General features: G+C 41.5%; 1 protein-coding gene across 1 annotated transcript in view; it reads right to left on the bottom strand.

The window, feature by feature from the left end:
* PDIA6 (protein disulfide isomerase family A, member 6) overlaps positions 1–10,375 on the bottom strand; it is a 39,630-nt gene extending 29,255 nt beyond the window's left edge. Inside the window, exons 1-2 of the mRNA XM_006869458.1 lie at positions 10,351–10,375; positions 915–1,056 (exon numbers count right to left, since the gene is read on the bottom strand). Of these exons, the coding sequence (XP_006869520.1) occupies positions 915–1,056; positions 10,351–10,369 (161 nt within the window). The 5' untranslated portion in view covers positions 10,370–10,375. The remainder of the gene's footprint in view (positions 1–914; positions 1,057–10,350) is intronic.
* Positions 10,376–16,913: the final 6,538 nt, after the last annotated feature.

Raw genomic sequence — 16,913 nt, 5'->3', positions numbered from 1 at the left:
AACAACAAAATCAAAGAAAATGATGCAAATGTACAATAAGACTATTAACTATCAATACACAAGTACCTGGTGGGGATTTAATGGGAGTCAACTATTATCTGTGAAGTTGAACTGTGTGGTAACCTTAAAGTAGTACTTTATTGTTGTTGAGCATATATATACAATCAATTCTACATGTACAAATCAGTGACACTGATTACATTATTTGAGTTGTGCAACTATTCTCACCCCTATTTCTGAGTTGTTCATCCCCACTTAACATAAACTTATCTAATCTATTGCTTTTTTCAGTGATGAATTATTCTAGAGCCAAGAGGAGAATTTAAAAATGAAATTAGATCTTTCCTCATATGTATCTGGAGACAATCCTCTTCAATAAACAAAATAATGGAGTAAGTTCTCAGTTCATCCATTTCCTTTGTCCCAATAGTCTTTCTTCAGAAACTTAAGTTTCCCTTATACCCTCATTCTACTTACCTTGTTATAAGTAAATAAACCATTGTAATTATGAGGGTTTAAACCCACATTCTACTTTCCTGCAGTGATCAGTGGCTCTGTAGGATAAGCACTAGACTTTGAACCACAATGTCCGTAGTTCAAGCCCACTAGCCACTTCAAGAGAGAAAGATGAGGTTTTCTATTCCCACAGAGACTTACGGCCTCGGTGACTATACAGGGTTGCTCTGAGTCAAAACCAACTCCACAGCACTTAACGGCAACAATATCACTTCTATCACACCAAGATCCCATGTATGGGCTGTTCAAACCCACCAGCCACTCCTTGGAAACCATACGCAGGGTCTCTATGAGTTGGAACCAACGACAGCACTTAATAACATCTCTTTTTTACTGACTCAATCTCCATGACCTCTAATAGTTTCTTTAAGAATCTACAATTATTGTATAATACTTACCATGGTGCAAAGAATTCTACAAGCCATAAACTATCACTCTGAATAACTTCTCGGTTGAAATTTGATGGAGTTAATTCGATTACATCATCGCTAGAGGAATATAGACCATTCACGGCTAGAAAGAAGGCACAGATCACCAAACCTGGAAAAACAACATAAAGCACACCATTAACAGCAGATTACTGATCTTAGGGCAACCTAAACTACTGAAACTTTGGGCAACCACACAGGTCTCTTTAAATCAACAATGTCCTCCACACAGGACTGCCTGGGTCAGCTAACCCCACTGACCATCTTTGATGCAGCCCCTGGAGTTTCACTCCCATAGCACTAAGCAAGAAGGGAACTGACAGTATCTACTCTCATTTCCAGAGCTGCAAAGTCAAATGATAGAACACTGTCCTCCTTGTGTTTTACATATAGTAACTCCTTTATTTTTTATAAAAAGGTATTACTACATACAAAACACTTAAGCAGCACAATGTTGATATCACTTTGCTTTGCTGTTAGTTAAGCTGGTTCTGACTCATAGCGACCTATATAGGATTTCTGAGGAGACGCTGGTGGGTTTGAACTGCCAACTTTGTGGTTCACAGTCTAGTGCTGATCCTATAGGGCTACACCAGGAGTCCTGCAGCTCTGGAAATGAGAGTAGGCACTGTCTGCTCCCTACTTACTCAGTGCTGTACAAGTGGGAGTGGAACTCCTGGGGCTACATCAGAGATGGGAGAGGTTAGTAGGGTTAGCCCTGGTGAGGGAGTTCTAGTGTGGCACTACAGGATCAGCACTGGACCGTTAACTGCAAGGTTGAGTTCAAACTCATCAGCTGTTCCTCGGAAACCCTATACATGGTTGCTATGAGTCAGAACTGACACGACAGCACTTAACAACATGATGGTTTTGATACTATTTATTCATATTTTATGGGTGAGAACACTGAGAAATTGGGAGGGTAACATCTGACCATGGCACCGTGAAGTCCACACAGTATTTACTCCTGCTATTCAGTTGTGATAATAGCACATGCCTTTATTGTAACACTTAATTTGTTATACTTTTGATACCAAGATGGAAAAAAATCCATCTTCCATTAGACTATGACTCTCCCAAGAGCAATGACTGCACTTATACTTTTATTTATCCTAAAAATATCCATGGCAGGTGATTGTTGTTGTTGTTGTTAAGTGCCGTTGAGTCGGTTCCGACCCATAGTGACCCTGTATAGGGTTTCCGAAGAGCAGCTGGTGAGCTTGAACTGCGGACCTTGCAGTCTGGCGCATTAGCCCACAGCGCGAAGTTGCTGAATAAACTTAGAATTTTCATATGAAAATGAGTACAAAGGAAAGTAGAGTCTGATGCATCATTAACAACACAGGTCATCCACATTATGGATCAAGTGTATTTTTCTGTTGGCTATGCTAGAAATTTAAGTGTGGTTTACAACAAATACATAGGAAAACATATTCTCAACTGACTTACTAATAATAAGTACTCAAGAGTTTTTAACTTGCTAATACTATCAAAATGTCAAATCCTTTTAAATATATATGCATCTAATGGCTTTAGGTTTTCTGGTTGTATTGCTTAATTTCTCCAGAACAAAGCTAAATAATATTCCACTCTTGTTCTCAACTTTAACAGAAAGTATCCGTATGTAAGATGCTGGCTTTTGGGTTGAAAGAGGTGCATTCTAGGTTAAAGAAATTTAAGGTATTTCTGTCTTTTAATTTTAAAAGATGAGCCCATGATATTATTCCTTTCTCTTTATCTTTTATACAGTGAATTCTAAGTGGAAATGACCTGTTCCCCAAGGTTGTGTGTGTGCTATCTTAGAAAGAGTTTTGTACGCTCACTTCTGTCTTAGTTCTCCAGTGTTGCTGTAACAGAAATACAAGTAGATGGCTCTAGCAAACAGATTCATTCTCTTACAGTTTAGGATGCTACAAGTCTGAATTCTGACCATCAACTCTGGAGAAAGGTTCTTGTCTCCTTTCAGTATTCTTTGGCGACCCCCATGTGCCTTGGCATCAAACTCTTTCTTGGTGTTAGTTGTCCCTCCATCCTGGGCTTCAACTCTGCTTTCCTGACCCACAGGAAAAGCAACGCCGCTCCCCTGGCTTTGGGTAGCCCCATTCTCTTAGTCCATCTGAGTGATAACCCCTTGGACTTGGCAAGCTGTTCTTCTGAAGCCTGGGGCATTGGAAGCCTTGCCGGCACCCTCAGTTTTAGACAGTGGTCACATCTAATCGCAGCCCCACAATCCAGGACTGAGCTGGTGAAGATACAACACTCTGAAACATTGGAAACTATGGTCTCAACCTTTGAAAGACCCTAGGTTATGGCCTTAACTTTTGAGACCAAGGCAGCTGTTTCTCATGCTCCTTGTCTCCTCAGTGTCTGCTTTCCTCATTCTTTGAACTCCAGAGAAAGCTATACTTCTGTGCTCTGCTCTACCTGAGCACATGTTACAAAGCTCCTTAGCTCTACTCATAAGTACCCACAGGCACTCCACTACACCAGTGATCTTTGGTCAGAAGGAGTTCAGCTCTCTAGCTCTGTAGGTCAGAGAACCTAACTTCACCTTCAAGCACCCAGAGGTACCCCACTCCACCAGAAAGTCTCCTGCATGAAGGTACTCAGTTCTCTTGCTAGTTAGTGTCCATCTCCTGGTTCTACTGTAGTTTCTTTGTTACTACTTACCATCTGTGCCTTCTCCGGTGTTACAGTTCTCCTCACTTCCTTCTGAGCCCTCATCAGAACTGCCACTGACATTCATAATTCAATCTAGACAACCTAGGCTTTTACTATTTAGGTAGATTAGTACTATTCCAGTCTCAGTTCATTATCCAATTCAAAACCGCTTCCACATTTTAAATTATCTGTCAGCGCAGCACCCCATTCCTCTGGCATTAAATTCTGTCTCAGTTACCTAATGTTGCTGTAACAGAAATACCACAAGTAAACAGTTTTAACAAACAGAATTTTAGTCTCTCATAGTTGAGAAGGCTAAAGTGTGAAATCAGACGGGTAGTTCTAGAAAAAGGTCCAATTCATAAAAAGAATTGAGAAGATTTCAAATGGAACTTAAAAAAAACACACCCAATAATCAGTTTAGTCCGAAAGGAGCATGCTGTTGGTAAGTACTGTCCAGGTCAGTTCTGAGGAGCAGCTATACACGGTTTTCAAGAAACAGTTGGTGGTTTTGAACTACCAACCTTACAGTCAGCAGTTCAGTGCTTATCCTAAGTGCCACACCAGGACTCTGAAAGGAGTAATTTTTGTTGTCATTGAGTGCCGTATAAAGTAGTGGTGGTGGTGGCTGTGTGCCATCGAGTTAGTTGTGACTCACAGAGATCCTGTATAAGGTTTCTGAGGAGTATACACCAATGTTAATTCTCCTAATGCCAAAACCTCCACCTTATATACAGAGCAATGGTAGTGCAGTGGATTATGCGCTGGGCTGTTAACTGCAGTCAGCAGTCTGAATCCACTAGTCACGCTGCAGGAGAAAGACGAGGCTTTCTGCTCTCATAAAGATGTACAGCCTTGGAAACCCTGTACACAGCTGCTATGAGGAGGTACACAACCATCACCACCACCACTATCTTAAACAGCAATTTCAGATATATTATTGTTGTTGCTAAGTACCATGGATCCAACTCATAGTGACCTGAATAGGGTTTTCAAGGAGCAGCTGGTGGGTTTGAGTTGCCGACCCTGTGGTTAGCAGTGTAGTGCTTAACCTATAGCACCACACCAGGACTCCTCAAATACATTGCTGTTGTTGTTGTTGAGTACCGTGGAGTCGGTTCTGACTCATAGTGACCTTACACAGGGTTTCCGAGGCTGCAAATCTTTATGGGAGCAAAATGCCTCATCTTTCTCCCGCGGAACCGCTGGTAGTTTCGAACTGCTGATCTTGATCTTGAAGTTGGTAGCCTGACTCATAACCACTACACTACCAGAGCTCATCAATTACATTGTTGTTGTTGTGAAGTGCTGTCGAGTCGGTGCCGACCCATAGTGATCCTGTATAGGGTTTCCGAGGAGCAGCAGGTGAGCTTGAACCAAACTTGCAGTTCAAATGGCTTTGCAGTCTGGCACATTAACCCACAGCACCACATTAGAGCACTTGATTTATCCCAGCATTACTAACTAGAAAGCTGGAAGTATTCTCATTTTACAAATGATTAAACAAAGGAAGGGAGAGATGCAGTGGTATCTCTAAGGCTAAACGAACATAATCAGTGGTGAAGTCACTAGATGGAGTAAACTGTTAAGCATTTAGCTACTAATCAAGAAGTTGTTGGTTCAAATCCACTCAGATGCCCCTGGGAAGAAAAGAAAAGCCTGCAGATCTGCTTCTGAAAAGTTGCAACCATGAAAATTTTATATATGGCAGCTCTGCATCACCAGGAATTGGAATAGACTAAAGAGGAACTGTCAAGAGTGACCTGAAGCCACTAAAGGTTATCATGCAAAGGGTATGATCGAATTTGCTTCCTACAGAGATCCTATAAACCAACCAGCCGCTCCTCAGAAACCCTATACAACATCAATATTAATCGGAATTGACGCGATGGCACTTAGCAACAACTGCCCCATGTGGAGGATGGATTGGAGAAACTAAAAAGGAAAATTATAAGAGTTGTTGCCACATAAAATTATAAGAGATGGAATAGGCAACAGTTAATGATTACCATAGGGAGGTACTAGAGAAAAGCCTAAAAACTGTTAATTAATTTAATGCCAAAGAGATCACTGTGAGGAGCAGTAATGTTGTTGTTGTTGTTAAGTGCCGTCAAGTCAGTTTCAACTCATAGGGTTTCCAAGAGCAGCTGATGGGTTTCAACTATTGGCCCTTTTAGTTTGCAGCTCAGTGATAATCCTACAGCACCACACCAGGAGCAGTAACAGTATAATAATAACAAGGAATAGCCTGTATGCTGTGGACTGAAGAGGAAAGGAGGGAAAAAGTGGGAGAGAACAACACAAATAACTCTTTAAATGTTTCATTAAAAAGAGGAGGAGAGGACAAGCAAACACGGGGGAGAAGGAAGGTTTCTGTTTTAAAGATAGGAGTGAACCAAGTGGGTGTAAAGGGAAGAACTAGGCAGAGAGAGAGAAGCTAAAGTACAGGGAATAACTGATTGAACAAAATGCCCAGTCAGGATGAGGGGAGGGAATGCAGTGAGTGAAGAAGTAGCCTTTGACAGGATGACCTCCTAATCCATTTCAAGAGGTGGGAAATGAATGTAGATGGAGGTTAACCGCAACTGAAGGGGGTCTGACTGCTCCTCTAAGTGCTGCCCAATGTGGCAGGCCACTAGTCACACATAGTGACCCCAAACTAAGATGTGCTGCAAATATAAAAAGAACATCTAACTTCCAAGATTTGATATGGTGGGAAGAAGTAAAATATCACATTAATATTTTTATATATCTATAGGCATAAATCCTGGTGTGGCACTGTGGGTTAATGCGCCAGACTGCAAATTTGTTTGAATTGCAAGGTGGTTGGTTCAGGCTCACCAGTCACTCACTCCCTGGAAACCCTATTCAGGTTTGCTATGGGTCAGAATCAATTCAACAGCACTTAACAACAAATTGGCATAAATCAAGAGCACAATTTTAAGTTCTACCTATAAATAAATTCAAAAGTAAGATTGGCCTTGGATAAAAAGTTTATCTTTTTATGGGATTAAAATGTATTAATACTAATTCAATACACTGAGCTCAATGTAAAATTTTCAAAAATGGGGGGAGAAACAAAAGATGAAAAATCATTAACAATTCAACTAAAATGACTAATTTTACTGACATCTATGAACACGCACAAAGGCTTGAAATTTTATTCTATTTATATAAATGAGACCCAACTATACATTGTTGTTAAGTGCCATGGAGTTGATTCTGACTCATAATGACTCTGTATAGCGTTTCCGAGTGGCTGGTGAGCTTGACCTGTCATGTTGGCAGTTTAAACCCCTTGCATTTCAGTGCATTAACCCGCAGCATCACACTATACATACCTTTCTACAATCTTTTTTTTTTTTTTTTTCATTCAAGAATAAGTTACAAACGGTTTCCAAATAAGTAACTATGGATTACATATGATCCCGTAATTAGTGTCTGAACAGTATTGTCAATCCACTAAAGAAAATTTTGATCGTTTCTAGATTTTTACTATTAACAGGCCAATGCTGAAAAGTATTGTATTATTTTCCCCCACATATGAATGATTATTTCCATAAAGGAAATCTTTACAAGGCGAGATCAGGAGGTACGTTTAACATTTTGATGTATGTACGAGGGGGCTTAAAAGAATTCCTGGAAAAAAATCCATTATCTTTTAATTCCATTTTCCACATACGTTTTGAAGTCCCTCATATATGTTTAACTATCCTCTAGAAAGTGGCATTTTTATCTTTTTCTTTTTGGAAAAACAAAAAAGTAACAATACAGGCATACCTTGTTTTACTGCACTTTTTTCGTTTTAGGATAAGGAATGGATTATTAACCACAAGGTTGGTGGTTCAAACCCAACAGCCACTCCTTGGAAACCCTATACAGGATCGCTATGATTCAGAACCAACTCAACCAGCACATAAATAATAACAGTATATGCAAACTTCATTTTTATATGAACTGGGAACCAAAAAACTCATGTGACTTGCTTTACTGTTACATTCATTTTACTGCCATGGTCTGGAATGGAACCCTCAGTATCACTCAAGCATACCTGTAATATAGCATTTATATGATACTTTTGTCAGATTGTGTTCTTTAAATTCTGTTATTAACTCACTAAATAACCTATGTGATAAATAACATCATACCAACTTGCTCACATAATTAGAAAGAGAACAAGTATATGTAATCCAAATTTCTGACCAATGGACTAGAGTGTCATTAGGTTCTGTCCCTTCTCTTGCCAATAAGGGATAGAAAACAGCATGGAGCACGGTGGCTCCATTTGATAAGCACTCAACAAGGTCTGTGGTCCAGGCCCATGAGCTACTACAAAGGAGAAAGATGAGGCTTTCTGCTCCCACAAAGATGTAAAAGCCTTGGAAACCCTATACAGGGTTGCTATGAGTCGGAACTGACTCAATAGCACTTAACAACAAGAATACTTTCCTTTTCATTCTGTTTCAAGCAGGCTGGGGCATCCAAGACACGAATCATATTTGCATTCAGGAATGTGCTTCCTTTCCATACAAAGATGGTTATGATTACTGATACTGAGGACATCGGCTTATTGTAGTTGTGAAGTGCCATCAAGTCGGTTCTGACTCATAGCACTCCTGTAGAGGGTTTCTGAGGAGCGGCTGGTGAGTTTGAACCGCCAACCTTGTGGTTCAAACCAACCTTGTGGTCCAGTGCATTATTCTGTAGCACCATACCAGAACTCCAATGGTCTTTTGGATACTCAATAAAAGTGATAAATGTTTGAGACCTGAATTCCTTACAAGATAATAAGACAGAATAAAGTTAGCAATGGAAGCAAGCAGAAAGAACAAGTAGAAGATATGTAAATACTGACAGCATAACAGTAGTCAAGTATTATTCCCCCAGCCTCAAGTCTCCAAAACAAAAACTCGGCTTTATTTAAGATGACAAAGTAGGTCAATGCTTCTGACCAATGAGGTTCTCTGTCTAAAATCCATACGAGCATTCCACTCACTGATAACGAGCACCAATGGGAAATCAGAACAACTGAGTGTCTAAAATCTATGTTGAGCAGATGGTTTCGCCATCTGTAGCTTTCCCATTCCTCCATAGTATTAAAAGAGGTTATAAATTCACATCACTAACATCTCTGTTCACCACCACCACCCCCGAAATGAGGAATATACGGTCCCGAAGCAGTCATCAAAAATCCAAGATGGTTTCCCAAAAGGCTGACTAGGTTTATGAAAATAATGAGTGATTTAATAGAATCTCAGTCTCTTCAGGAATCTACTCTGAATTCACTCACAGGAAACTACACTGACACACAAATCTTTTTCCTTCATCTACTCTCCCTACAGTTATAACATTTACATCGTGTTTATTCTCTGACAAACATTTCTTTATGTGTATTAAAACTCATGAATCATCAGAACAATCCAGTGGAGTTACTATTATCGTTTGCATTTGACTGATGAAAAAGCACTGGCACAGATGGATTAAGTAATTTGCTCCTGGTCACACATTGTGTAAATGGAGGAGATGCTGGGTCCCATCAGAGTGTCCTGTCATGGACAGTTATAATGCTTTGGCTATGGCCAAAGCCAGCCCAGGCCCCCAATCTTTGCTTACCAGATATTTATCTAGCTCATCAAAGTCTGGGTTCCATTCAGTTTGCTTGTTTGTTTTTTTAAGGTCGATGATATTGAAACATCTGAAGATCACCTTTTGGAAGGTGTCCCTTTCTAATGCAACTATCAGTCTTATTTCAGATATGAGTTCTAATATTTCAATTTTTCCTAAATGTAGGAACTACATAAAACAGGTGGTCGAAAGTAGGTGTCTGGTGAGCGCGGTTACTCTACAGCACACAAGTGTTTGAGAACGAGGTTCTCCCCATTGGTTTAAATCCAAACACTCGTGAAGTGGGATGGGACCCAGAAGAACCGCTCCCATAAATTAAGCCATTAGTTGATCTTAGCGGTTCAGAAACAGCTCCTGGATTTCTATCTCCACCCACATAGCATACAAACGGCTGGGAAGCCAGCTCTACACGAGCTCACCACCCCCACTCGGACACAGCCTCCAGGGTGTGCCCCTATGACAAAGTGGGAATGGGCCCGCGCACGCCCCTTCCCCGCCTCCGTCCCCTCGAGCGCCCTAAAACACCGCCGAGTTTTAAGAAGAGACACTGCCAACACTCGGAGCTCACGCCGAGGACTACAATGGTCTCTCCACCCAAAACGCACCCTCCTCACGCCCACACTCTCCCAGCTTGGGTCTGAGGAAACCCCTCCACCCGAGGATGTCCGCACCGTCGCAACGCTTGCCCCGACTGCGGCCGCACCTAGTCCGGGCACCAGTAAGAGGCTCGGGAAGGAAACTTGGTCAAGGGCAGCCCCTTCTGCTTCCCCAGCCCAGGACACAAAGCCGAAGTCCCTCCCGCGTGGACTGGGCCCGGCAAACCCCCACCCCAACGCGGGCTTGGCAGAAGCAACGCACCCACCCTCTAGACCGGCTGGGAATGGGAAGCCCGTGTCCCTGGAGCACCGGGGGTGGCTGAGGTGCATCCCCTCCGCTCCCCGGGCCATAGGCCCCCTCCGACCCCAGCTTCACCCGGCTCGAGGCCCGTCGTGTGGGAGAGTTGGGGGCCTTCCCGGGAGCCACAATCCTGAGACTAGAAGCCTCCCCACCCCCACCCCCTACGCCGACCCTCGTTGTCCCAGAGCGACAGTCAGCACATGCTGCCCGGCTCCGCGCCTACCGAGCATTAGGCGAGCCATGCTGAGCGCCCCGGACCGCGGTCCACACACTCCGCCGCCGCTGAAGCTCTACTGTGCGCCGCGCCCCCGCCGCCCCAAGTCCCCGTCCTCGGCCCATACTAGATAGGCAGCGGGGCGGGCCCCCGGCAAAGGGGTGGGCCAGAAGGGTCTCGCCAAGCCGTGGCCGCAGCTCATTGGTCCAGGTAGACTTCGCTCGTATGCATAGCCAATGAGAGGTGGCCGGGTAGAGGTTACCGGTTTGTTTGGGGTGGGGGAGGATGGAGGGGGGAAGGGGGAAGGGGGAAGGGGGAAGGGGGAGGTGAAAAGCGGCGGAAGGAGGGACGTGAGTGGGGTTGGGTGACTATGTTGTGTCTCGGTTCTCGGTCTCCACTCCGGTTTCCCCAATTTTGTCCCTGGACTTTTGATACTGGGTTTATTTACTTTTCACCATTAGAGTCCGGTATTAGGTTTTATTAGTTCTTAGTTCCTATGTTTTTCCCCTCCTTACCTGTAATGTCCTTTTTCCCACTCTACTCATTTCTTGCCTCCCCCACACCCTTCCCTCAACCTCTTTGTCCTGAGGAAGAATAACTTTCTTTGGGTCCTCATTGCATCATTGGCCTTATTAAATGACATAGTAAATCCTCTTGTACCCAGATTAGTTTTCAGTCAAAAAAACATTCGTTTTACACTTGTCGTGCAACATAATGCAACAAATACTTTTTTTGTTGTTGAATTTCTTTAAAAGTTCTCATGTGTGGGCACCTTACAGAGTACAGAGCCCTTCACAAAAGAGACCGCATTTTCTGCAGAATCCAGTAGGGATTAAACTTCAGAGCTTCTTGCTTACCAGGTTTCGCCCTGAGAAGGGCCTTCACAGTGTGTTCACATGATTTTATGTGTGTGTGTGTTTTTTTAATTTGCAAAGGTTAAGTGTCCTAAGAACAACAGCTTAAAGCTAATGTATATTTCCACTCTAGTTTCCTCTCCTGTTTGGAGCGGGTGGACTTGGATATTTTGTTTTTGTGTTAGTTAATTTTCCATAGTATTTACTGCATACAGTGGGACAGAGTGGGTTCCAGAAGTGTTCCTAACTGGTAGAACTTCCTGGATGAAGTGGCACTAGAACAGATCTTGAAAGAAGACTTGTCATGCAAAGAGGAGAATGCTTTTCCAAGTCCAGGGAGCAATGAAGGTGAAGAAGGCACACCTTCCCATGCAAGGTCATTATGACTAGAATGTTGGGTGATAGGCAAGACACCATGGGACATAAAGATGTTGGCAAATGCCAGACCATGGGGTGATTCTGGAAAGGCTTGTGTAACATGCCGAAAGATTCAGATCTTATGGAGGCTGGAAACTCACTGGCATTGAATCGATTCCATTGCATAGTGACTCTATACAGGGCTTCTGAGACTGTAAATCTTTATGGAAACCAATAGCCCCATCTTTCTCCTGTGGAGCAACTGGTGGGTTTAAGCTGCCAACTTGTGGTTAGCAGTCCCCAAAGCTTATCCCACAGTTGTGCTGCGTGGATCACTAATTTTTAATGCTGTTAGAATTCTTTAGATTTATTGCTATTATAAAATCGTTTTAGGATTTAGTGTGTCAATCAATGGTAGCTTCTAAAACAACCCTGACATCTTAGTGGCTTATACAATAATGGTGTGTTTCTGGCTTGGTGTTACAGAGTGAATAGTGCCACCCAGGAATGTGTTGGAATTCTAACCCTTGTGGATAAAGAGCTTTGGTGGCACTGTGGGTTAGGCATTTGGCTGCTAAACGCAAGGTCAGCAATCAAATCCACCAGGTGCTCCTTAGGAGAAAGATGAGGCTGTCTGCTCTTGTAAAAATATATAGTCTTGAAAACCATATATACAGTAGCAAGGAGCTCTGGTAGCATAGTGTTTACGAATTGAGCTGCAAACCTCAAGGTCAGCAGTTCGAAACTACTAGCTGTTCCGTGGGAGAAAGATGAAGCTTTCTGCTCCTGTAAAGATTTACAGCCTTGGAAACCCTGCATAGGGTCACTATGAGTCAGAACCGACTCCATGGCACATAGTGACCACAACAATAAGTCAGAGTTACACCATTTGTCAATTTGTCATGCTATGGTGGATTGCATGATGTTGAAAGCAATGCCATTGGTCTATTTTAAATACTGTCAGGGTCACCCAGGAGAGATAGGTTTCAGCAAACTTTCCAGTCTAAGATAAGGAAGGAAAAAGCAGACTATTTCTGAATATTTATCCCCTGAAAACCTTATGAATAGCAGCTGAACATTGCCAGATATAGTGTAGGAAGATGAGCCCCTCAGGTTGGAAGACACTCAAAATATGACTGGGGAAAAGCTGCCTTCTCAAAGTAGAGTTAACCATAGTGACCTAAATGGAGCAAAGCTTTCAGGGCCCTCATTTGTGATGGGGCACAACTCAAAATGAACACAGGCAGCTGCAAACATCCATTAATAATCAAACATAGAATGTATGAATTACAAAGCTAAGATTATTGGAAGTTGTCAAAAATGAAATGGAATGCATAAAGATCGATATCCTAGGCATTAGTGAGCTGAAACGGCTTACTGTGCTGGGAACGACAAGAGAAGAGGAATGGTTTCACATTCAATGTCAAAAAGAACATTTCAAGATCTATCTTAAAATAAAATGCTGTCTGTGATAGGACAATATTCATATACCTACAAGTAAGACTGGAGTCCTGGTGTGGCGGTGTAGGAGAAGCACCAGACCACAAGATCATTTGAACTGCAAAGTTAATGGTTCAAACTTACCTGCCACTTCTTAGAAAATTCTAAACAGGGTCACCATGAGTCAGAACCGACTCAACAACACTTAACAACAACACACACAAAAAAACAAGTTAGTACCACTATTATTCAAATTTACACACCAACTACAAAAGCCAGTGATGATGAAATTAAAGAATTCTACCAACTTCATCAGTTTGAAATTGATCAAATGTGCAATTAAGATATATTAATAATTACTGGCAATTGGAGGACAAAAGTTGGAAACAAAGAGGAAGGAACAGTAGTTGAAAACTATGGGCTTGGTGTTAGAAATGATGGTGGTGATCACTTGACAGAGTTTTGCAAGACCAAGGACTTATTTATTGACATTATCTTTTTTAAGCAACATAAAAGGTGTCTGTATACATGAAGCTCACCAGATAGGAGGATACACAGGAATCAAATTGACTACGTTTGTGGGAAGAGATGGTAAAAAAGCTCAATATCATCAACCAAATGAGGCCAGGGACAAACTGTGGAACAAATCATCAATTTCTCCTATGCAATTTCAGGTTGAAACTAAAGAAAATTAAAACAAATCCACGAAAACCAAAATAAGATCTTGAATACCAGTCCTGCACCAACCTTACAATTACTGCTATGCTTGAGCCCATTGCTGCTGCCACTGTGCCAATCTATCTCATTGAGGCCCTTTCACTTTTTTTTGACCCTCCATTTTACCAAGCATAATGTCCTTCTCCAGGGACTGGTCCCACCTGATAATATGTCCAAATCATGAGAGACTAAGTCTGGCCATCCTGACTTCCAAGGAGCACTCTGGCTATACTTATTCCAACACAGATTTGTTTGTTCTTCTGGTAGTCCATGGTACTTTTAATATTCTCCTCCAAAACCATAACTCAAATGCATCAATTCTTCTACGGTTTTTCTTGTTTATTACCCAACTTTCACATGCACGCATATGAATCTATTGAAAATACCATGGTTTGGGTCACACGCACCTTAGTCCTCACATTGACATCTTTGTTTTTGTACACTTTTAAGAGGTCTTGTGTAACAGATTTGCCTAATGTAATATGTCATTTTATTTCTTGACTGCTGCTTCCATGGGTGTTGATAGTTGATCCCAGAAAATGAAATCGGACAACTTCAATCTTTTCTCCATTTATCTTGGTGTTATTTATTGGTCCAGTTGTGAGGGTTTTTGTTTTCTTTACACTGAGGTGCAACCCATACCAAAGATTGTGGTCTTTGATCTTCATCAGTAAGTATTTTAAGTCCTCTTCACTTTCAGCAAGCAAGGTTGTATCACTTGCATATCACAGGTTGTTAAGGAGTCTTTCTCCAATCCTGATGTCACATCATTCTTCTTCATGTGCTGTTGTTGTTAAATGTCATCAAGTCATCAGTTGTGACCCTGTATAGGGCTTCCAAGGAGCAGCTGGTGAGCTTGAACCACCGACCTTGCAGTTCAAACCGACTTTGCAGTCCAGTGCATTAACCCACAGTGCTATACCAAGACTCCTCTTCTCCATATAATCTCGGATTATTTCCTCAGTATACACACTGAATAAGTATGGGGGAAGAATACAACCCTGGCGCACACCTTTGCTAATTTTAAATCATTTAATGTTCCCTTGTTCTGTTTGAACCACTGCCTCTTGGTCTATATACAGGTTTCTCATATGCACAATTAAGTGTTCCAGAATACTCATTCTTCACAAGGTTTTTCATGGTTTGTCATGATCGATATAATCAAAAACTATGGACATAGTCAAAAAAGCACAGGTAGACATCTTTTTGGTGTTCTCTTCTTTCAGTGAAGATCCATCTAATAGCAGCAATGATACTCCTCTTTCCAAATCCCCATCTGATCCTGTCTTGAACCCCTGTCAGTTCTCCCTCAATGCACTGTTGGAGTCGTTTTTGAATTATCTTTAGCAAAATTTTATTTGCATGTGATATTAATGATATTGTCACATTCTGTTGAGTCACCTCTCTTTGAAATGAGGACAAATATAGATCTCTTTCAATCAGTTGGCAAACTATCTGTCTTCCAAATTTCTTGGCATAGATGAATATCTCCAGTGCCGCATCAGGTTTTTGAAGTATTTCAGTTTGTATTTCATTAACTCCTAGTGCCGTGTTCTTTGCCAATACCTTTAATGCACCTTGAACTTACCTTAGATTTACCACCACTTGCCTGTCAGTTTGTCATACTGTGGTGGCTTGCATGTTGCTGTGATTCTGGAAGCTATGCCACTGGTATTTTAAATACCAGCAGGGTCACCCATAGTGGACAGGTTTCAGCTAAGCTTCCAAACTAAAACAGACTAAGAAGAAGAAGGAGAGACGGGTTACTTCCAAATATTTAGTCACTGAAAATCTTATGACTAGCAGTGGAGCACTGTCAGCACATTGAACATATCCAAACAGAATTTAGAAATCATCTCAAGCATAGTTAGATGAATTAGACGTTAATGAACGAAGACTAGAAGAGTTGTGGGATGACATCAAGAACATCATAGAGGAAGAAAGCAAAGGTCATTAAGATAAGAAAGAAGCAAAAGACCAAAATGGATGTCAAAAGAGACTCTGACACTTGATCTCCAGTGTAAAGATGCTAAAGCACATGAAAGAAATGATGAGGTCAAAGAGCTGAACAAAAAATTTCAAAGGGAACATAGAGAAGACAAAGTCAAGTATTATAATGAAATGTATAAAGGCCTGGAGTTATAAAGGGGAGAACACACTCAGCATTTCACAAGCTGAAAGAACTGAAGAAAAATTTCAAGCCTTGCCTTGCAATAGTGAAGGAATCTATTGGCAAAATATTGAATGATGCAGAAAGCATCAAAAGAAGAAGGAAGGTACACACAGAGTCACTGTACCAAGAGGTAGCATATGATCAAGAGGCAATGGTACTGAAGGAAGAAGTTTAAGGTGCATAAAAGACATTGGCAAAGAACAGACTCCAGGAATTGATGGAGTGCAAATTGAAATATTTCAAAAAACTGAGGCAGCACTCGAGGTACTCACTCATCTACGCCAAGAAATTTGGAAGACAGTTGCCAACTGATTGAAAGAGATCCATATCTGTGCCCATTCCAAAGAGAGGTGGCCTAACGGATGTGGAAATGACCAGACAATATCATTATTATCACATGCAAATAAAATTTTGCTAAAGATAACTTAAAAATGGCTTTACCAGTACATTGACAAGGAGCTGCCAGATGTTCAGGCTGAATTCAGATGGGAACCTGGAAAGAGAGATATCCAGAAAGATGTTTACCTGTGCTTTATTTATTATGCAAAGACTTTCAATTGTGTGGATCATGACAAGCTATGGACATCTTTGCGGAGAATGAATATTCCTGAACACTTAATTGTGCTCATGAAGAATCTGTACATACCAAGAGACAGTCGTTTAAACAGAACATTGAATTCTTTAAAAATCAGGAAAGCTGTGCTCCAGGGTTGTATTCTTTCACCATACTTATTCAATCTATATGCTGAGCAAATAATCCAAGAAGATGGATTATATGAATAATGTGGCATCAGGATTGGAGGAAAACTCATTAACAACCTGTGATATGCAGATGATATAACCATGCTGCTGAAAGACAAGCGGATCTAAAATATTTACTGATGAAGATCAAGCCATAATCTCTGGTATGGCTTGCACCTCAATGTAAAGAAAATAAAAATCCCTACAATTGGACCAATAACATCACAATAAATGAAGAAAAGATTGAAGTTGTCCAAGACTTCATTTGCTGAGATCAACTATCAACATTC

This window comes from Chrysochloris asiatica, unplaced genomic scaffold, assembly GCF_000296735.1.
Source record: "Chrysochloris asiatica unplaced genomic scaffold, ChrAsi1.0 scaffold00131, whole genome shotgun sequence".
NCBI classification, from domain to species: Eukaryota; Metazoa; Chordata; class Mammalia; order Afrosoricida; family Chrysochloridae; genus Chrysochloris; species Chrysochloris asiatica.
Note: the sequence above shows the minus strand (reverse complement) of the source record. Positions and strands in the feature narration are given on the sequence as shown.